This window comes from Pterocles gutturalis, unplaced genomic scaffold (genome assembly GCF_000699245.1).
Source record: "Pterocles gutturalis isolate BGI_N339 unplaced genomic scaffold, ASM69924v1 scaffold7312, whole genome shotgun sequence".
NCBI classification, from domain to species: Eukaryota; Metazoa; Chordata; class Aves; order Pterocliformes; family Pteroclidae; genus Pterocles; species Pterocles gutturalis.
In genome coordinates this window covers 56,209-78,997 of record NW_010107889.1, presented here as the reverse complement: position 1 = coordinate 78,997, position 22,789 = coordinate 56,209, and the positions used below count along the sequence as shown (strand labels likewise).

Genomic DNA, 22,789 nt, shown 5'->3' with positions numbered 1-22,789 from the left:
CTAGGACTAGCCAGCACCCTGTCATCAGTAGTGGCCAAGAGTGCCAGACTGAAAAAACAGGGCAAGCTGTTCTTAAAACTTCCAAAAATACTCACAAAAAAAACCCCTTTCCTAAATCTGTAGTGAATGTAGGCTTCCTGACTTTGTCATGCATCTCCAGCATGAATTTGGGCAAGCGGCTTAATTTTCTTCATACGCAGCTTTTCCCTATCTCTGAAGAGGCAGTTGGATACCCTTACAAAGTGGGTGTGAAAATGTAGCTAACAGCACTGGCAGTGTATTTGCAAATACTGAGAAGATCACTCAACAATAAACACAAAGTTTACCTTCAGACATATAACATTTTTCACTCTAAGTGGTGTACGGTTCAGTATAAAGCAGCTTGAAATAATCCAGTTAAACGTAACTACAGAAGCTTGGATTTCATCTGTCACCTCTGCCAGCATGGTCTCTTTGGGGCACTGATGTATTTGTCTTTGTTTTTTCAAAAATCCTTTTACATGTGCAAATATAAATCTACTATTTCAAGCAGCATCCCAACCAGAACGCAGTTGGGTGGGAATTTAATAAAGCAGAATTCAGCTTGGGACAGACTGGGCAAAAGAAAAGTAGCACAGCTGTTAGTGTAAATGTCTGCAAAATATACAAATGAGTGTTCTTCCTAAAATTAAATATGGGGTATTGAAATCTTATAATTGAAAGCTGAGCTTTTCTAATCACAGTTTATCCCAGCTGCAGCTGACACATTCTAACGTAGCCTGGGGAACGTGGAAATGAAGGAATAATCAGGAAGGCAGAGCAGCGCTGCAGTCAGGATTGAATTATGTTCTGAACTGGGAACTGGAGGAGATCGTAGATTAAGTTCCAGAGTATGTTGCAGAGGTCACCAATTAATTAGCAAGGGAGTATGTTGATGGGATTGGGTACATGGGTTTCAGATCAGTGTGTGCAGTGCTGATGTGTTCTCAGTCGTGGCTGGGTTGGGCAGGAAGAAGATGGGGCAGAACCGGGCACGCTCCTGAGTCTTTGTGAAAGCAAGTGCAGGAGACTTGCCTTTATGAAACAAGATTTAAGATTCACATTTTGAGTTCCTGTGGGATATCAGTGCAGGTAGCATACAAGTCTACAAATTAATTTCTCACCTAAAATCCTTGGAGAAAACATGCAGCAACTTGGAATTTAGTTTGAGGGAAAAAACCTCGAACATTAGGCTATGGATGGATGTACTCATCTGAAATCCCTTCGTTTTGCTCCTGTTTTCAGTTGAGCTGCCACTATTATTTGCTGGGAATCTTGGTGTTCGAATGTTTGCAGAAACATTGGACAAGAGAAAATGTTCCTTAAAGTTGACTTTTTAAATATCTAGTGCAGCCCATTTTTTATTTAAATAAGCACATAAAACATCTTTGTGTGTTTCTAGAGATTATCCATTGTATGAATAAAAGTAATGGCTCTAGTGTTTCTTTCCCATATAGAAAAAAATTCTTTGTTCTTCCATTTTGCCTTGCATTAAATACATTTATTTTCCTGAGGTTGATTTTATATATAGGCATAAAAACGAATCTGGTGTCATATCTGTCACTGTGGTCCTACTATATGATTATTAGAATAAAATCCATCCTTCAGAAGAACAATTTCTGAAGTTGTTTGCCTCGGAGATATTTTAATATACAGACAATTAGGCCGCACTAAAATGTCACCTTACAGCATTTTGGATGAGGAAGAACAGTGGCGAGTCAGACAGAGTGTTACCTGGTGGATTTACTGGTGCTGTTTCCAAGCAAAACACATTTAATAGGGAAAACTTTACTCCCCCTTTTTTTTATTGGATAGATTTCTGCTTCCCAGCAAGATCAGATTTAACATTGGAGAGTCTCTTGATCAAAGCTGCCACCTGAAGTTCATCTATTGAAGAACTTCCAGACTTTGATTAGCAATAGCCACTGCGATGGATGACGGGTTTCTTCTGCAGACGGGAGCTGCTGTACCCTGGGTTTGAAGTGACACACAGAGGAGAACCCAGGGCTTGCTTTTTCTATTTCTATTTGCTGTTGTTTCGAGACTTGCAGGTATGAGGTGTTCAGCTCATCTTTTTCAAAGCCAAGGGGGTTGTTTTTATTCCTTACGTGTGCAGAATAGGTGGAATCACTGTAAAGCAAGGTGGCTGGGTTGTGGGATATTTTTTTTTCCATGCGTAATTGCATTGTCCACTGTAGTCAACAGAGAGAAGTATTTTGAGAGAGTGATTTAGGCACTTTATATTGCAGCAGTTTTTTCTCCTCATGTCGACACTCTGAATCTTTTTCCAGAGATGTCTGCCTCTGTCCCCTCATACTTGTGCACAAATTAAATGCCTGCAGTTCGACACTGTTGGCACCACTCCTTTGTCTTTTAGGAAACTTTACTCCTGGTTATTCCCCCAAATTTATACAGCAGAATTTACCAAAGGTGAAGTGACATCATTGTTTCTGCAATCCTCTCTTCTTCTCCTTTTTAATTTATATATCTTTCAAGTTTGATTTACTGAACTGATTCATGCAAGGTGATGGCACTTCACTTTTTTTTTTATTTTTTTATTTTTTTTAAATTCCTTTTCCCTCTCCCTGAAGAAAGTAGGAGTAGTTTTGGTTTTGGAAAAAATTCTGTAACGGTCCTTGGTCATATGGAAGGTGAGCATTTCTATTGTTTGGTTGATGATTTAGTTACCAAGATGCTTCTGTTGAAGAGAAAATCAAATTTGCCATAGCAGTCATTAGTCTAAAGTGGATATACGTAACAAGAGACTCTTTGAAGTGTCTTTGCAGAAAGAAGGAAGCTCGTTCCCTACCAATGATGATTAAATAGAATTGAAATCGATGTGGAGGGATGAAGTTTTTGGAAAATGCAATCTAATAGAACACCTCCCTCTGGTGGTGGACATCACATAGATCCATCTGCTGAATCACACCCCAAACGGGAAACTTCATGGTGGGGTACAAGAAAAATTAGAACTTTTTAATGGAGGATTGAATTGCATAGGGGGTTTTCTGCCCCTCTAGTTCTTTGAGTATGATGGAGGAGGTTTGGGCTGCTTGAGCCAGTTCTGAGTTTCAGTTGATGACGTTTTTCTGCTGCCTTCCCCGCCTGCTGCTGGAATCGGTTGCATTTTGCCATTTTTGCTGGGCTGTAAGATCGGCTCTGTGGATATTTGTGCTTTAAGCAGGTAATCAGAGCAGCGTGCACAGAAAGCTAATGGCTTCTAGCAGTCATTGGGCTTCTCCTGAATATTCATCCTTTAGTTTATTTATACTTAGTCGTTTGATCTGAAATTTATGTGCCGGTACTCAGTTAGTTTCACAAGTAACGCCTGAAATTATTTGTACTTGAAACACAAAGAGCCGCTCTAACTGGAGGAGAAAGGTGGTTCTTAACTGGTTATCTTGTTTCTTAATGCCAAGAAGCAGATAATTTCTAAGATTTTCTCTGCACTCTTTTCAAGGATGGCTTCAATCTATCAATCTATAGAATGCAAGCCCCTGAAGATGCTATGTAATCTAATTGTTATTTCTAGTTCTTTTTAGGCATAAAAAAATGTTGAAAGAATGCTTTCAAGCGCTTTTTGAAAGCATATTTTAGTTCCCTGCTTTTCACGGCTGTTGCACTTCAGAAAGCGTAACACACTAGCTGAATGTGTGAGAAGAACATTTTTCATCCTTGTTTTCCTTTCTGTTTAGTAAGCGTTTTAGAATGATTATTCCTGGTGTTCTTTCAGAGCACAATGAAAACTGTTCTCCCCCTTCCCCAGGTTGAACACTCCAAATAATTTTTGCTTTTTTATGTGTCACTAATGGAAGAACCTGCAAAACCTTGTACATCTTATAGAATCAGGAAGGTTGGAAAAGACCTCAAGGATCATCAAGTCCAACCGTCAACCCAACCCCACCCAACCCACTAACCCATGTCCCCCAGCACCACATCGACACGTTTCTTGACCCCCTCCAGGGATGGTCTTCATCACAAGAGATGCTTTAAGTTCCTGTTTATTTGCTATACAAAAAGAAGTGAATTAAGGAGAAGTGTATTTATCTGTCTTTTCCACTGAGGGGACAGAAATGCATCATTTTGAGGAGAGTAGTTTTTCCATTCCTTTTCCTTTTCTGCACTTTGGATGCAAAGAAACCAGAGAAGCGTCTAAATATCAAAATAGTCATCATTTGTAAGAGAAAAAAATTTAAAAAAAAATCCATGAGCTTTAGATATGAACTGACTGGATGATTATCTTTGCAGCCATTTTATGATTTCAAATTTTGATGTGTGCTCCGGCTATTTTCTTTGGGATTAATTGGCTAATAATGTGTGTTGTCATTGACTTGAATTCAGCATTTCTACTAGCTTCTTCTAGAAGGCAGTTTTAATAAGTAGGAATTTAAAAAAAATGCTTTTATTAAGTCAAAACTTCAGCATGTTTTGTTGCTCTCCCTTCTCTTCCCGAACGGTCTTTAGCTCTGCCTCTTGGCTGTTCAAAGGAGATGGGGGAAAAGAGTCTGACAGAGGAGTAATTCGGGGAGTTTTGGTGAGGGTGGTTATTAAGGTGCCTTAACTGGAGACGAGGGGTTTGGGGGTTACTGCTCTAAAGGTTTAACTCACTGCAGAGGCCTTTATCCCTTGTGAAAATCCCGACGATTTATAGTATAGTCAAATATTGGGGAATGCTTAATCTCTAAATGTGACTATTATCGACAGAAAGTGAAGCAAGTGTTCACTTTAATTGGAACCACGTAAATTGGACTGGAGGAATTAATTAAAAAGTAATAGACATGCATTTTGAAATTGGAGGGTTGTCTCTAGGTATTGGAAAGGGCATGCTAAGGTGATTTAAAAGATAGCTCCAGTACAAGAAAAGCTAATTGAAACATTTCTTTTATTAAAACAATATTAGTTCCTACGTGCCTGGTGAATTAAGTGTCCAGAATAAATGTGAATGGTAATTAAATTCTGTTTCTATCAGTTAACAGTCCTGTTTTCAAGATCTCTCATTTATTACAAAAGCACCTCGAGAACTTCACTTCATTAGTTTAGTTTGTATGACTTGCTGCTGCTGCAAAGTGCTTGGTTTATGGGTTTGTGGATCAGATTCTTCTAATCAAAATGAATGTTTCTCCCCCTTTAGGAGCATAGATTTTGATGTATCATCAGTCTGTGAATTTAAAATTAAATGGGACATTTCTTATTAATTTGTTCTGTTTCATAAAGGGGTACTAGTACAGAAAGAATTCTAGAGATAAAGATTCAGAAGTTTAGGGGAGTAGTTTTTGTAGGGTATGTACTGCTCTTAGTCAATTCTAAACTTACACTTTTGAGTACTTTCTAGAGTTTTGTCTTGTCTGTATTTAAATGCCCATGTTACATGTTTTCCAAGTCGTCTTTGAGAATAAATGCTGTAGATCACAACTGCTTAGATGTTTTCCCTGGGTACTTTTCTTTAAACTTTCCCATATTTAATTCTGTTATATCTCCACTGTTGTATTACCCTCAGATCATGTTAAATGATTGTTCTCCTTAAGTGCCGAATGGATCCTTCAAATGGCTGCAGCCAGTTCGATTTATGGACTAATTCCATAGCCTTATAGCAGTTTCCTTTTCCTGGCTGTTGGGCACTGGAGTTGCTTTTCTTGTTTCTTGCTGGAGTTGGTCAAATTATTACCATTGCCATCTTTTACAGTCCCAGCACGTAAGAGTCCACGGCAAGCTGCCCAGTTGGTTAGTGTTTCACTAGCAGTCTGTTTTGGTAGATGCTCTTCCTAATGAATTCCCATTCTACCTATCATCAAAAAATAAAATGTTTCCTGCAGTCGTGGTCAGGAGTGGTCGCTTTGTTTTCCACACTTTGTTTAGAGTTCACGCTTTCCCATTGGGTTGGGTTATTACCAGTTTTCTTTGAATCACGGAATCATGAAGGTTGGAAAAAACCTCAAGGATCATCAAGTCCAACCATCAACCCAACCCCACCCAACCCACTAACCCATGTCCCCAAGCACCACATCTACATGTTTCTTGACCCCCTCCAGGGATGGTGACTCCACCACTGCCCTGGGCAGCCTGTTCCAATGCCTCATCACTCTTTTTGAGTGAAGACATTTTTCCTAATCTCCAGCCTAAACCTCCCCTGGTGCAACTTGAGGCCGTTTCCTCTTGTCCCATCCCTTGTTCCTTTAGAGCAGAGCCCAGCACCCCCCTCACTGCCCCCTCCTTTCAGGCAGTTGTAGAGAGTGATGAGGTCTCCTCTCAGCCTCCTCTTCTCCAGACTGAACCCCCCCAGCTCCCTCAGCCGCTCCTCGTCAGCCCTGTGCTCCAGACCCTTCCCCAGCTCCGTTGCCCTTCTCTGGACCTGCTCCAGATACAGATTCAAGAATCCGTGCAGTCTCAATTAGCTGGGTAACAAATTGTCTTAATTTCCTATTTCCACTCTTGGATGCAGGTGCTATATAACTGACTCCTTCTTGGTTTTCAGTTTTGCAATGTCATAGCACCTTTATACAGCACTTTCTACTGTATGTGCTCTGGAAAGAAGTAAAGTATGATGCTAAATGCTGACCCGAGGGATTCTGTAACAGGACATTTCAAGTCGATTGTTGGACTAGTTGACTCTTCGTAGCTTCGGTACCTTGGATCCAGTGATGACAGGCAATAATATTTATTCTTCTTCATGTTGGGGAGTTTCATGGAATAATGAAATTTTACTATAAATGATGTAAGCATGCTACTTTAAGTAATAACAGACAGCGTGCCACCAAGGTTTATAAAATGCTGCAGGGGACTTCGGTGACCTTGCTCCTGGTCAGTACGGCAATAGCTACGGTAAGCAAATTGTTATTATCAGGCAGAGCAAGGAGTGTTTGTTCTGTGGGAAAGCCTCTCTCAGGATGCTTTTGCAGATGAGAATGAAATTCCCTTTTCATCCATTCAGGATTTCACAAGACAAAAACACCTCAAAACACAATGTCATTGGACTTCCTAAAAAAAAAGCAAAAAACAAAAAAACACAACAAACAAACCAAAAAACCCCCCCAAAAAATCCCAAAACAACAACAACAAAAAAAAACCCCAAAAAACCCCCAACAGCGAAACTCCACAAAAACCCCCTTGATCATGTTAAACATCCCAGTACTCTCACAAATGTGGCAGTCTTATTATATAACTTGTTCCTAATTCCTGAATGATGAATACGTGTAATTGCAGCTGTTCTCACTATCATTTTACCACCCTTGCAGATCCATCTTTTTTAAAATTTTTAATGTTTATTTTGCCCTTTTTCTAGTATTTTTTCTGTTTATTTGAAAAGCAAATGAAATGGGTATGAAAAGCTCAGTATACACAACATGCACATCACAGTAGGATTTGAAACTCTTATTAATGATGTGTTGCCATTCAGAAAGCACAGCAATCGTGAAGGGGAACTGAGCATAAAGAACTCTTCTTAAATATGAAGGAAAACTGAACAAGTGAAGAAGTTGTATTTATGAATACAAACCCCAAGAGCTGAGTGGCTTTCCTGGACCACGTGCTCACGATTCTGAATGAAGTTCAGTTGTACAGAAAAATGATCTTTCTAATACATTGTCAGGTTTGTTAATTCTCCCTGTGCTTTGTGCTTAACTGTGACAGTGAGGAGCTCTGCTGGTAGCTCATAAAAGAATATATTACAACAGTTATTTCATAGTCTACCGTCTAATTTTCAATTCATCCGCCTATTGTCACTATTTTTATTGTGGATGTATTGAGAAATATCTTTTTATGTATGTGTAAATGCTATATATTGTTTATATATTTTAAATATAATTTTGTACACTCCTTACCTCTGATTCCATTTGATGACTTTGGTTGTTGTCTGCTAATACCAACGCTTTTGCAAATTCCGTGGTGCGTTCCCCTTAGGGCAGGGTCTCTGTTTATTCTGCAGGTGGCTTAGTGCATCCTTCTGTCTATTTGGGTTTTTTTTCTTTTTTTAAATAACAATCTTCTCTTCCCATGTGGAGCTTTATTTGCAGTCTGTTATTGAAGCTTTAGATTGCATTCAGATTTCTATTTAAAAGAAAGGTTTTATCCATTTCACACTAATTTATGACACAAAATGGAGTTATATATGAATGAGACTTGAAATGCCTTCAGTAAGCTATGAACCTGAAATGTCCAGTGAAGAGTTCTCAATAAATAGGTGAATAAAATATTTAGGACTTAAAGTATTATTCCATGGTCATATAGGAATATTTTTTTCCAGGCACCTGAATTTAAAAAAAAAAAAAATAAAAAAAGGCAATAACTTAAAGTAAACATTTCACTGTAGTTTGTTTCCATGTCGTAATATTTGTGTTATGTCCCATAGAGTACTTGGAAACTGCGTTTTCTTTTTAGCCTGGAACTGTTTTCTGTTTAAAGTGTGAGTCTATTGTGTGTGTTGGGATATTAATGGACTAGGAGATGTCTGATGCGACACTAACACATTAATTTATGCTCTGTAAAAGAACGAGATGCTCTGGTAATACAAAATGTGCTGATTGCACATTTAATGCACTGCAAGAAGCAAACACACTCCAAATAACTTTGTTTGCTAGTTCACACTGCGAAGTTATGGGAGCTGTAAAAAAAATTAAAAAAAATCACTCTTCCTATTAACATCCAGTGCATCAGAGCCCTGCCTGAGATGTTCAGCTCCCACTCAGCTGGTTGAGATGCTGAGTGCAACTGTTAAACTGAACAAAGCAAAAGGATTTTGGGGCTAGAAGACTGGCAGTGTTGCTGCTTACTGCCGTGCAGTAGTAGTTTATTGGATGTGTTTCATGCGTTTTATTGATAGGTGTTTCCTTCTGTTATTCCCCCATGCAGGAATTGGGTAATTTTCACATTTATTTTCATTCTGGCTCCACCTGGTAACTAACACCAGGATATCGTGCACTTTAAAAAAACCATCGCAACCACCAAAAAAACCTCCGTACCAGTGGAAGTTTCTGTGAAAAGTTACAAAGATGCATTTCATTAACTAGGAAAGGGATTTGGTGGGTTTTTGGTCCATTGTTGTGCTTTTTGGCACAGATTTTTTTGCTAGCATAGTGAAAGTCTCAGTAAAAATGAAGGAAAAAATTAATTTTAATGAAAGTGTTTTGCATGCAGCTCTAGTGAAATAGAAACTTCTGGAAATGATGATTAATGTCTCGCCAACTCTTGTTCTGTTTTCTCCTCCTTGAGACTATAAGGAGAGGTCATTGTTCTGTCAACAGAATTACATTCTGATTTTAATCAGAATAAATCCTCGGCTTCAAAACTTGCCAGGATCTTGCCTGTATTGCGTGTGTCTTTTTGTTTGGGTTTGACCACAAATCATAAAGCAATATTTCAGAAATCTGTTGCTGATTTAAATCAAATGTATTATATAAACCCAGTTGCTGACTAGGTCCTGTATTGCTGTTGACACCACACTACAAAGGTAACAAGTGAATCATTTGCTGTTCCGAACCTGAGGTCCTGGTTTCACAAAGGCAAAGAGCATTTAACTGCCAGGGTGGGTTCTGCTGCTGGGTGACGGCTCTGAACTGCTTCACCAGCAAGCTTGGTGGGAAATGCTGTCACTGAAAGACCATTTCTGAGAGTCTTTTATGCTCTAAGTTGGAGAATTTATCAATAGGTTGCAAAAGTGGGTAGTTATTCAGGAAAAACCCCAAACCAACCACCTTGGTCTGTGTGCTCTTGAACTTGCAGCTCTGAGAGACACAAGGTAGCGCTAGTACTTACCATGCCGTCATTAAAGGGCTTTCATTATATAGACCATTTTGTAAAAATATTTTATGTTTCTCTGGGTGGCACTGAGCTAGTGCAGCCCAAGTATCTATCAAAAAAAAAAAAATACTGGCTGAGAATTTTTAACTTGATGAATTTTAATATATTCCATGTACCTATTGCTGTTCTGTAATTCTACGCTTTCGCTTTTAATGCATTTTATAGATTGCTCAGGGTTTATAATATTGAGCATAACCATTGTTTTTGCTCTGCTCCTTGAAGATGGAGTTGTTCCCCCTTCTGATACATGCACACGACACAGCTTTTCTTCTGTGTACTGCCTTGGATGCAATCTCATGTAAAACACTTACAGCCTTTGCAGCCACCTTATCTTTGCAAGCAACGTGTGAGATTTTCGTTTATTTTCTGTACTAGTTATTTACAGACCGGTGGTTCCCAAAACATCTCCAGCTGTGACGGTACCGTGGGCTCAGCAGAGGTGTGGGGAGCTGGGTATCTTCTGGGTGGTGTCCCCAGGTGTAGTTGCTGCAGCTGCCTGCTTGTGGCTGGTGCAGAATCCCACGTGCTTGGAGCTTTCTGGATTGCACAAACTCACAATAGCCAGGAGCCCAGCTTGGGTGAAATGCTGATAAATAGTGGGGCCTGAGGAAGACGTCATCTTTGGTCCAGTAACTCATCCCTGACAAAGAGCATCCCGCTGGTTTTTCAGGGCTGTGTTGTGGAGGTGGATGATTTCCTGTCTGCCGCCTCCTTCCTCTTCCTCCTCCTCGGCTTTGAGCTTGTTCCTCTCCACGCTGGACTTCTGGCTGACTTCCCCAGCAGAAGTTACAGCTTCATTTCTCTGGCAAATACTTAAATCCTAAATCAGCATTTAGGGACTGTTTGTAGCGCTTCCCAATCCCAGTGAGTCACGCTGGCGACCTGTGTTTCGACCACGTCATCATCTGCAAATATTTATGGGCTGCTCTCTGTTCCCCTCTGCCACGGCGTAATAATGAGCAACTCTCCCTGATTTATGTGTGTGTTTGCATAATGAATACATTCTGCCTTTGTGTGCCATTTTTTAGAAAGATGCGTTGAGGAATACCAAGAGGCATTCCACTCTGGCTGTCCCTTTCCAAGGAAGAGGAGCCTTTGCGCTGGGCAGCAAGGAGGCGTTAAGCAAACCAAACCCGCGGGGCTGGGAGGGCTGTGCCCTGGGGCAGCCGGGGCCAGAGCTGGGCTGAAATCCAGCGGTGGAGCTGGCAGCACTGCCACCAATGCTGTCGTCAGTCAGGTAGCAGGACTGGGGGTTTGGGAAGAAGCCCTCGAGGGAGGATTTGCACTTAACGAGGAAAAGAGCATTTCCCCTCAAAGCTAGATCTGGTTTGGAGCAAGGTAAGCCTGAGGATGGCACCTCTCAAAGATGTGGAGTTCGGACTCTGGGGACAGTTTGGAGACTTGGTGTGGCTTGGCACTCGCTGACCAAAAAGAAAACAGAAGGAAAACTTTGAAACCAAATCATTTTTCGTTATTTGCTTCCCATATCTAACTCTGTGTCATAGATCGATGAGCAACTTTTAAGACTGATGTTGGAGTAAATGAAGGAAAGAAGGAGGAGGAAAAAACCCAAACCTCCTGCACACACATGATTTAATAAAACAGCAGGGAGAAATGTTGAGACGTGTAACAATTACACGCCTTAGTTCTTCCCTCGTCGATGTTTGCTCCTTTCTGCTTTTGTATGTGCTTTGTGTGAATGATTTTTAGAATGCTGCTATGTGCTGTATGCCGATACACACAGCGGCAAGCTCTGGATGCTCTTGAACAGCTGTGGGAACAAGAACTTTGTTGTTGAAGAAAAACAATTTCAGAACTACACAAGTAACTTTTAAGATACTTTAAATCTGAAATAAAAACTTGACACTCTTTGTGTTGTATGAGATACAAATGATCAGAATGACGACACCTCTGGCAGTGGTTTGAGGTTATTTTTGTTGCTCGGTTTTTGTGCTTAACATGGGATGATTAGATTGAGCGAGTGGGATGATGTATGAAATCTTCCTTTTGATAGATTTCCAGAAGAAACAGCCAGACGATGACTCTACTCCCAGCACAAGCAACAGCCAGACAGATTTGTTCCCTGGAGACACGAACAGTGACAACAGCAATACCTCTCTAACCACGCAGGCTGCCAGCTCCAACCAGCAACTTTTGACAGAACTGAATGTACCTTCACCGAGCAAAGAGGAATGTAAGTGCGCAGGTCCTAAGCGACACCAAAAGAGGCACCCGTATTTTGCTGTTCTTCTCAGGCTTGTGTCTTACTGTCTCCCTTTGGAAGTCAATGGCCTGTCTTTTGGGGCAAAGGGAAAGGTCAGAAGTTACTCACGAACCAGACATTCATAGCTTTAACCAAAGAAGAAGTGAAAAGGGGTCGCAGGTGTTTCTAACTGACTGCACAGCTGTTTGAACTGCTGTATGCAGTTTAATTACAGTTTGGAGGCACTCTCATTTTGAGAAACATTTTAGCGCGTTGCTGGTAAATTAAGAGGTCTATTCTAGGATAAACACCAATGTCTTTTTACTTTGAAACCTTTTGTTTTTAATAATTGCAAGTGCACACAGCACTGGCTGTAGTGCGTGTTGGTCTAGCCTTGTTCCATGGCCCATCTTTCTTCTTGATTGAATTCTGTAAGGCAGAAATTCTCCCTGAAGGTAAGTCACAATGTTAAACATTATCAAACGCAGGTGAAGTCATATTTTAAGTTATTCTAAACCTCTCTGTGTATTCTGTGTCTAATAGATGGCGTTTTAAAATCTGCATTCTGCTACTTAAGCTCAACTGTATAATTTGTAGTTTCATTTTCCTCCCGCTGTAGCTTTCTTCTGGAAGATGCTTTATGGAGAGAATCCCTCGAGCTGAGTTTGCTTGTGCCTCTTGGCTGTTCAATAGACGTACACATTGCGAGAAAAACATGCTCGTTTCTAGTAGGGAATCTGCTGGAGCTGCTCTGGTTCTTGAACATTGAGGCAGCTGCTGGAAACAGCAATGCTGGCAAAGCATTGGGACTAGAAAATCTGTGAGATGCTGCACTTGGTTTCGGTTGCATTACCTGTTTGCATGGGATGGTTTTGCTGACTTGCTGAAGTATTTATTCTGTTTCCAGGTATGAAGGCTTTGCATGTCTATTATTTTTACTTCTTCAGATTGGCTGTAGACAAATCACAAAGTGTAATTTTGGGATTGTGGTAGTTTATTAGAATAACTAAACTAAAATGTTTAAATAATTATTGAAGGAGATGGGTATTGGGCAGCCTGCAGAGCATTTGAAAGTATTACCTAAAAAAAAAAAAAAATTATTTCTGACTTCCTGCTGGGGTGATTTTAAGTGCAATATAGTGGAGAAATTTATTTACAGCTTGAGCTCTCTGTCTTCTCTCACATCCCCACTACCTCTTTAATGAGGTGGTTAATTTATCAGAAATAATTATACACAGATGGAGCTTTTCTGATGGATAATGGCCTCAGCATGGAGGATTCTTTCTCGTAATGAAGAATGCCCAAACTTTAAATGTCTTTTTGATTTTAATTTGAGGGTGTCTTTTTCTGTGTAACATTTATTTATTTTGCAGCAAGTTCCATAAAGCATGCACTGCTCTCGTTACAGCTGTGTTCTTCAAAAACTGCTGTTTGCAGTGCCGGGGGATGATGTACAGCTCTGTGCTGGTCTGAACAGAGTCGTGGTAACTCATCAGAAATCAGGGTGTGAGTTCATTATGGCAATCCCTATCGGAGTGTGGAAAGATTGGAGCACTTGGGAAGGGTTCTCATGGGGCATTCCACTCCCCTCTCTTCCCTTGCAAGCTTTTGAGAAGAGTCTCACATCGATGCGTTTGCCAGAGTGGTTGAGTCTGTAGGGTGAACACATCGGGCAGAATTGCAGCAAGTCATTTAGGCAATGAACAAATTCCGTTCACGCTATAACCACGGGAGAGAACCATAGAAATCTCGTGGTAGGATTCATGTCAGAGAAGGCAAGGGGGTTTTTGTACTTTTTTTTTAAGAAACCATTTCCTTTTTTAGCACACAGTGAATGATTTGGGAGAAAAGTTCCACGGACTGAATTCTGCATGAGTTCAGTTTGATGTTATTAAAGTATTTCTGCAAGTTTTTGTTACTGTTTTGATTTTCGGTGAGATTTGCATTTATATTCCTGTGTGTCATACGTACACAACCAGGCTGTAGTGACCTTCCATCTCTATCGAAGATTTCCTTTTTTTATGGGGTGGGCAAGGTTTTGTTTATTTTTAACAGACAGGAAAAAAGGGATTTGACAGTAGCCCTTGCTTCTCTCTCCCTACCCTCAGTTGCCAGAACTCTTTAAAAAAATTAGCTTATTGAGGAGGCTTCTGTGTATTTTGGTAAAGAAAAGGTCACACTGCATATTGAATAATTTTGCTTAGTTTCAGGCCTTCATGGTTTCTTTGGGGATGTCACATTATTTTTGTCACCGTGTGAGTAGAGCTAAAGCCGGTGCTGTGTCGGTTTAAACTCCCCGTGTTGTTATGTGACCAGAGAAATGTCAGTGTGAACAACTCGGGCTCTGGCAGCTGGATCAGGTTTGGTATTTCGGTAGTTCTTAGCTTCAGTGGACATGTTTTTATTTCTAATTGTGTGCTTAACTCTTCCTGGCCTCCTTGACTGAGCAAGAGCCACAATTGAAAAAGGACAAAAGGAATATGTGATGTTTCTGGAGTGGTTAAATGCTCAACATTCCTCCATTGAAGACTTTATAAGATACACAAAGATGGGAGATATTGCTGTAAATGGCAAAAAATACACTGGAGATGTCAGCCCAGAAAGAAGGTGGTGATCACGGACCGCCCCTTACCTCTGTGTGTGCTGAATATTAGAAGCCTAGATACGAATTTCCAGGACTGTAATTTTTGGCTACTTGTTGTATACCCTTCAGAATTGGAACCGTTGAATGTCAAGCTGAGTGTTTAAAACAGCTTTAGTTTATCTCAAACACTGGAATTGGCAGGACAAGTTTGAAGAATGCTTTAAAGCTTCATTTATTTTATTAAGTATTTGCATGGGCTGCGAGCACGGACATACCCCCAAATGTGAAGTTATTTTGGTGAAGTTACTGTACATACATAAAGTGTACTACGTCTGAGGCAGAGATGTGTCAGGTTTCTGTAAAGATCTCTGGCAGAAAGGTGGGAGATTGTTTTTTCTGCCGCACCTATTGGGTGTTTTAGACCCTGAGTTTCATGGCTTGTTGGAGCATGACTGTAAAAAGCCACACAGACTATAGTACTAGAAAAGTAATGATATTTTTTCTGTCTTTGCAATAATAAAAAAAAAAAAAGAAAATCTTATTTGTATTTTCAACATACCCTTGTGCAAAATGGCTGAAGAAGTGCCCTGGTTTGAGAATTCAGTCCCTCATTGCCGTAGGAGTTAGTTTGGAACATCCCGTCTTTTTTTCCTAATTCTGGCTGTCGGGAACTTTGTTTTCTAGCTCAGCTCTTGATTGAGAGTTCTGTGCATACCAGCTTCTCTGAAGGATTAAATGTATGAACAGACCAAGCTAGCTGCCTGCTTTTGTCTTGCTTGTCACAGATGGTTGTAGAAAATAGTTTGCTTTGTTGCTAACCTGATTTATTCTGACATCAATTTGTAAATTTTTCTCTGATACAAAAGAATGCAGTAACTGTTAGAATTATGCTGAGCTACAGAACTATTGTATTTAACCCACATGATTTAATATTAAACTTGTCCCCAAACATACCCGAGGAAGCTGCAGCTAGATGATGGTGGTGAGGAATAACTCTCATTTTCCTTATCAGCTCCCAAGACTGGCATGTGTTCTTTCTTCTTGTACTCAGTTTTGTGTCTTCTATCAGACACACCTCTAATACGTAATATGCCCCTGGGTGTTGTTTGATATCACGGTCATCTTTGGATTTCTGTGCCACAGAATAAGAACTAGTTATTTTCTCAGGCTTTTTCTTTTATTAAGCTACATAATAGTAAAAAGTGTTTTATGTCTTAAGGGATTTTTTTTTTAGCCTTGTTTTCATTAGCTGCTATGTATAAATAGCCTTTTGGTTCTGTTTTTAATGTTAAAATTAATGTAATTCATTTTTTTATTTAAATTATCATCAAACCTGTCTTTTCCTTGAATATTTGTTGCAAAATACATCTTTTCTTAGTATTGATGCAAACACTTTATTCTCTGGGAATTAGCAAGAATGCTTTTAACTGTAAAACCCGATTGAGTTCTGGGCTATTTGAATTGTCTTTTGAAAAACGCCACTAATATTAGGTGCCAGGACAGAACATACAGGTAGGCAGTTAGAAATTTGAACGAAACGGTGTCTACTAGAAGTGTTGCCTTCCTTGTCATTTCATGGCTTGAGGATCTTTCTGTAAGTTTCAGTCTAATCCCTCCAGTCTCACTTTAATTTGAAGAACATTGCTGGCTCTAATAACGTCTTAAGCAAAGATCTGGCACGTAGGTTTGTGAAATGAACACCTCTTTCCATGTCTGTGGCGTGATAATTTTGAAACATAAGGGAGACAAGCAGAATAGGACCGGTGTTAATTGTTCCCTCTCATTTATGATCGCTTCACACGGCAGAGTAGACAGAGCATCCCAGGATCCCGTTTATTAAAGTGAAAGGACCCCATGGAACATGAAGCAGAAACACAGCCACACACCAAAAAAAAAAAGAAAAAAAAAAAAGTGTGGATTAGAACTGCACAGCTATCAAGGTTACATAAAAATTATTTATAAAAATAGAATTTAGCTGTCAGTTTCAAAACCATATTTTTACACTTCAGCTTATACCTATAAAGTAGGAAAGTATCGTGTCTGCTTTAGCAATGAGGAACCTGAGGAGGAGCAGGTAACAGGGTGAGGCAATAGCAGGAAAAAAGGGGAACCTGAGTCCTGGCTCCGTTTGCTTCGTTACAGTTGCTGGATTTACCGGCCGTTCAGCAGCAGCACGGCAGTCCAGTATTGCTTCCTTCTCCAAAACCTTCCTGGAGAGAAAATTCCACAAAAGCAGATAGTGGCGGATTTGTACAACTCCAATGTTGAGCGTGTGTTTGTGTGTGATATAATCCTCTTATCTGCTCAGTAATGACAGAACTTGAATTTACCCATTCTGCAGCAAACATGCCGTTCTTCAGTGCTGTGCAGTTGTTGTGTTTGGGGTTTTTTTCCCCGGTATTCTGTCTGTGCAGAGTGGATTTAGGGATTTGTGTTCCTGTTTGTTTCTGTATTGGTGCTTGTAGTCAATGACTGTTTTCAACCTCAGTTGTGCAGATTAATCAGGTTATGTCTGTACCGATTCAGGAAACACACAACTAGATTACAGGTCTGGATGAGTTTCCAAAGGTGGGTTCTTTCCTGTATTGCCAACAGCCGTGAAATTCTCCCTGTCCTCGGCTGCGGCAGCGCCGCCCGAGGAAGCTCGGGGCTTTCTCACCGCCCTCCTCCAGCCTGCAGCCCGCAGGGCGTTGGTGTGCTTTCTGGGGAGGAACCATCGCAGTGCCGCCAGCTCAGAGCAGCGCTGGACGTGCTTCTGTCGCTCTGATCAAGCGTTACTGAGCTTCAGGCTCCTTCACTTGTTTTTCATGTTTGGTTGTTGCCTGGCTTGCAGTTTGTGTGTTATCTGTAATTGTTTCAGGGGTTTGGTGTAACTTGGGCTTTGTACTCTCCTACAAGCTTGTTTCACTCCATTCTGCATCTCTTCCTCTGCTCAATAAGTGCTTCCAAGTGCTCTTGAAATACACCTGACACGTGTATTCTGGGTTCTAACTTAGCGCTTCCTCAAAGAGCAAAAAAAGGGGCTTACCCTCGTATTTCACTTTTTCCTGCACAGGAGGTTCTGACTCGGGGGGGTCACTTCACTTTGCAAAAACTTCAGGAAGGGAAACAAGAATTTCCCCGGCTCAGGGTGCGTCCTGCAGGACAGGTGCTGCTTGGCAATCGTTATGGACTTTGAGGAAGGAGGTGAACGATGCAGAAGGCTTTCTAAAGGTCAATTTAAACATATAGAAATCATAATATAATAGTAAATAATAACAATATTAACATATATCTAGAAATATAAGTAATACATAAAATTTTACTCCTTTAGAGAGTTAACAGAGAAACTGGTTTGGAACCTGTTTTTCCAAATTGATATATTTAGAGTACAGTTAAGAGTAAGTTACAGACAGCTAGGGATAGCAGAAGCCAAAAACGTAGCAGCTACCTTAACAAGACCTTTTGTTTTAATATATGATCATGTTCCTGTTACAGGACCTTGTTTTGTCCTTTATTAATTCTGGGTATGAATTAGCAAACTCAGTGATTCTCCCCATTCTCCTAATTCCTTAGGTAGCTTTTAGCATTTTTGCATTTTTAATAGTCTTCTCTTGGGATTACATTATTGCCGGGCAATGGAGGAGTTGCACATGCCAAAAACCATACGCTGAAAAAAACAGGAACAGAAGCTATTGTTTAATCTGTTAATTGGATATAGAGGAGAAAGATACCTTTATTCTTCCATTTTAATCTTGTTTGTGCTGAGAAAACAATAGCAGCCTACAGTCCTGTGGGGTATGTTAGAAGCTAGACATGGGTGGCCCTTCGCTGTGCACTGAAGTATTTTATGTGCCGCAGTTAAATTCCCTTGAAACACTTATTTTTAGGGAGTGAAGGTGCATATATATCCTGAATACCTTTGTGTGTCGGCAAGGACTGGTGTTGTGCTGTTTCTGACTTCCCTTTGCTTTCATGCGGAATTTCTATCAAAGCCGTGGGAGATATCCTCCTCCATTTCAAATGATACCGAGATGCCCGTATGAGCCATTCTGTACACCAAACGATTCAACATAATGACTTCCACGTAGAATTGCACAGTCAGGCCCATACTACGTGGTGTTGGATTATGCACGGCATTTTTAATGGTGGAACAGAAGCAGGAGCAGGAGGAAGTGCTGCAAAGGACGTGCTGCCTTCACTGGTTATTAGGCATGGGTGTGTGTTCATGCAAATCCCAGGATATTATTTGCTGAAACTCTGGTGCTGTGCAATGGAAATCAAAGCTATATGAAAGTGATAGCTAATGAGGGAAGATTACATTAAAAAAAAAAACCTCTGACACAGGGAAGTGCAGAATACGTACCGATATATTGTACTTTAGGGAAGGAGAAATAAAGATCTTATATTTAGTTGGATGCTGAAAGTATCAACTGATGTAAATATTTACAGTGCAATAATTGCAAGGAGTAGTCTTGTGTGGTAGTCCACAGTGATGATGCCTGTCAATGGCCATTCAGTGAAAACTGGGAGAATGGAACTGAAATTATTTAAAGAAGAGCTGCTGGTCGAAAGTCAGTTCACTGAAATTCCATGCTCTGTTGTATGTATTTTGATATATTCCATTTCCTCTTGTATATATTGTTTATACAAATTCTATATTGAAATCAAATACTATCTACTTGGTCTGTGAAAGTTGAGACTGGCTTAACAGGCCCACCATGTAATTTTTCAAATATCCAAAAGGTTTCAATAGAACACTTGGTAAGGGTTCTGTTGCAGAGTTGATTTTCTTCCCAAACACACCAAACCCTACAGGAGGCAGTTTTTGAGCCTTTTACAATAGTATTACTAACATAGATCAAGATGATATTTTCATTTTTTTATACTCTAGCCTAGAAAAAGTTAAGTTGTAAGGAAAAAAAAAAAAAGGCATCTCCCTTCCGCTGACCTGTGGAGTTCAGTGCCCTCCTTCCCAACCTGCAAAACCCAGGCATCCTCGTGGCAGTGTAACTCCTGACAGCCGCTTCTGCTGCTGCCGATGGCGTGCCGCCGCGTGAACCCCACACCGCCCGTTTCGCCTCCTGCCGATGCCGTGCAGCCGTTTCTAACGCCGCGTTCAGCAGTTCCCCGTGTCCCGTTCACTTTGCTTAACCTCAGGCCAGGCCGAGCGAGTGGCCTCGGTGTTTGCCCGCAGGCTGAGCCCGGGCTGTTTGCCCTTGGTGAGCACCTGTTAAAGGTGAGCTGTTCACGGGTATGAACTGGTGGGTGTTGCCAGAGGGACTTTTTGGGAGAACAGAAAAGTCAAGAAGTGTATCTGTCCTCCTCTGGAAAACTGGAAGTATAAGATACGTGAGATCTTTGCTCCCAACTCAAATGCACCAAAATAATTTCCTCACATCTTTCCCTCCCATTTGCAGGAGTTTAATTTCTTTTCTTTTTTGGAGTGTTACCATACTCTGAGTTTTACAGAGTTACCCAGGAGCTGATACTTACTGAAGAAGTGAAAGAAAAGCTTGAAGGGGAAGCATCTCAGAGAGAAGCAAATAGAAACAGTTTACTACCAGGCCAGGTTTGAAAATATTTGAAAAGAGAAAACCCCTGCCAGAGCCACAGTGCTGCTTTGCAGATACGCAAAGACTGAAAAAAATGAACGAAAAAAGTATTTTTCAGGATGTGAAGGCTTATGTCAAAGGTTATCCTGGCACACTAAGCTCTCTTGTGTTGCCAGGCAGTCCAGTGCAAACTTGATTATTGGGATTTTGATAGCCAGCCTCTACTAGATCTAACTTTATTTCAGGCTCTCTAGCATCATCCGATTTATAATATCCAATTATCAAAGCTATGATGTGTTATTACCACTGGTAATGCTGCTGTCGATTTGTCTTGGCTTCAGTACATGGGGTTTATTTTTTATTTATTTCTTTATTTTTACTGCAAGTCGCCGGGTACACTCAATTGGTTGCTATTTTAACAAGCTCTCTGGAGAACTCTTCAGCAATGATGCATGTCAAGAAAAAAGCCAGAATGCAATTTACTACCAAGCAGATACCAGATGAGTGGGCAAGAGTCCAGAGTTCAACAAAAAACCCCTTAAACATGGAGAGTTTGTTAGCATATGCTTGTGCCCCGCTTTGAAAAGATAATGAAAACAGGATAAGAGGCAAAGCTGTTATCTCACCAGAGTTGGTGGCATCAGGGAAGCGATCACTTTGTCCCTTGTGTTATGTGTGGGTTTGTTAGGTACATCTCTGACTTCACTCCGACATAAACAGCACTTTTGGCAATGCTGGAAAAATTGCAATTACAGTGTATATTTTCCTAAAACTGCCTCTTGAAATATTTCTAAACTATAACAGAACTTGGCTTTTTTGTCCCAACTTCTCATCTGTTTTTTTCAGCGCAAGACATATTTGGATTTGACTGGGAAAGGAATACTGAGACTAGTAGACTGCTTCCATGTGTGCTTTCCAAAGACAAGCGCTCCTCAGCGTTTCCCGTTCCTAAGTATAATCTTGATGTGGTTGTAAGTGTTAAATGTAGGTAGTATTTTGAGACATATGATCTTCTCTGTTTCCAGGTGGGCCATGCACAAGTACAGCTCATGCTTCGTTAACCACACCAACCAAAAGATCTTGCGACTCAGGTATGTGTTTTGTGGGGGTCAAGGAGTTTGATTTTGCATGATATGGAGCTATATGGCTGTAGTGTATGTCATAGTCAAGTGTAGTAACTATATCTGGAAAATGCCATAAATATTGTTGTTAGCTGTTAGAAATATATATGTAGAAGGATTTGTATGGCAGATAGTTCATCTCAAGAGTCCAGTTAAACATCATTCCATAAATATACTATGTTTTCAGTGGGTCTTTGTGAAGATAAGACATACAGGAGTAATCAGTTTGATTTAAGTCTAACGATTGTGATAGTGTTCTGGAAATCCCCCCTTTAAATGCTAAATATTGAGTAGAAGACTGTTTGGAGTATATTGACCTTACTTTCCCTGATCAAAGATGTGGTGTAGACAGCTGATGTTTGCATTGAGGCTAAATTTTACCTGCTTTGGGCCCTTTCCATGACTTTGTTTCTGCATGGAGGGTACAGATGGATAATCCCTCTCAGAGCTGGTGTTAATGGTGACGTGTTAGGTCATTGCCAGGCTGAAGCTGCTGCTTCTGCAGCTCATCTGTCACGAAGAACCGTGTGAGGTAGCAGCCAAGTTGCCCATGTTGGCTCAGACCTTTTTCAGACTTTGGTTTTGCATGAATTAAGGAGAGCTCGTATGATCCTTTCCACCAGCCGCGCTGTGGGAAGCCATAACCTCCCGTGGGGTGGCCGTGGCAGGCGTCTAGGTAGGGGTAATGTTCTACCAATCTGCGTTTCCAAAATATTTTTTGCCTGTATTTGCATTTATGTACCAATGGAGCTGCACTCAGTGTGCAGAGAGGACGGGTATTCCTGTTTGGTTGAGAGCTCTTACTCTGTCAGGAGTTCAAGGTAAATTTCCTCTGAAGTCGTTCTTCCCAGAAGCGTTTCCAGTTGCTGACCTGTCGTGGTTCCGTGTCTGTGTGGCGTTAGCTTGCAGCCAACGTCTGCTGATGCGGGTTGGTTTGCTCTGCGGCGAAGGAAGGGTAAAGAGGAGCTCCGTTACCTTGCACTTGGTGCACACCTCATGCTAATCTGTGACAGTGCTGTGGGTGGTGTTTGCCCAAAAATTCTCTGAGTTTGGCACTGGAACATACTGGATCCAACTTCTCCAGAATAGGAAGACTCTGAATTCTCTTTTCTACGCAGCCATGGAGATGCACCTGAACAAGATGGAACGTTTGCCACTGTATCTCTTGCAAACTGCTCTGCTTTGCTCACGGTATTACTAAATGGTGTTTTCTATCTACGTTAGCTGTTGCAGTGTTTAACTCTGGTTTTCATTGCAGGGTAATTCAAAAGCTTTCTGTGATGCTAGAGACACTGAAAACTGATATTACTACATGAATATTTTAAATTTGCTTCTGATTAGCAAAAATCCAACTAAGTCCACTATTTGGAGTGTCAAATGGCAACAGTAACAGCTCCTTAGACTAAAGCAGATGAAGCTACTAGTGGTGTTGAAAAATATCCATTAAATGGTTGGCTAGCTTTGCTCAGTAGTTCTGTTATTTTTGGTTTATGCTAATGTTTGGTCCCTACATGCTTGTATGTTAATCATTTGATGT

General features: G+C 40.7%; 1 protein-coding gene across 1 annotated transcript in view; it reads left to right on the top strand.

Annotated features, from left to right (window-relative positions):
• Positions 1 to 22,789, top strand: part of ZFAND3 (zinc finger, AN1-type domain 3) — an 80,703-nt gene that overhangs the window by 23,109 nt on the left and 34,805 nt on the right. Inside the window, exons 2-4 of the mRNA XM_010072409.1 lie at positions 11,521 to 11,634; positions 11,825 to 12,004; positions 21,157 to 21,222. Coding sequence (XP_010070711.1) covers positions 11,521 to 11,634; positions 11,825 to 12,004; positions 21,157 to 21,222 — 360 coding nt within the window. The remainder of the gene's footprint in view (positions 1 to 11,520; positions 11,635 to 11,824; positions 12,005 to 21,156; positions 21,223 to 22,789) is intronic.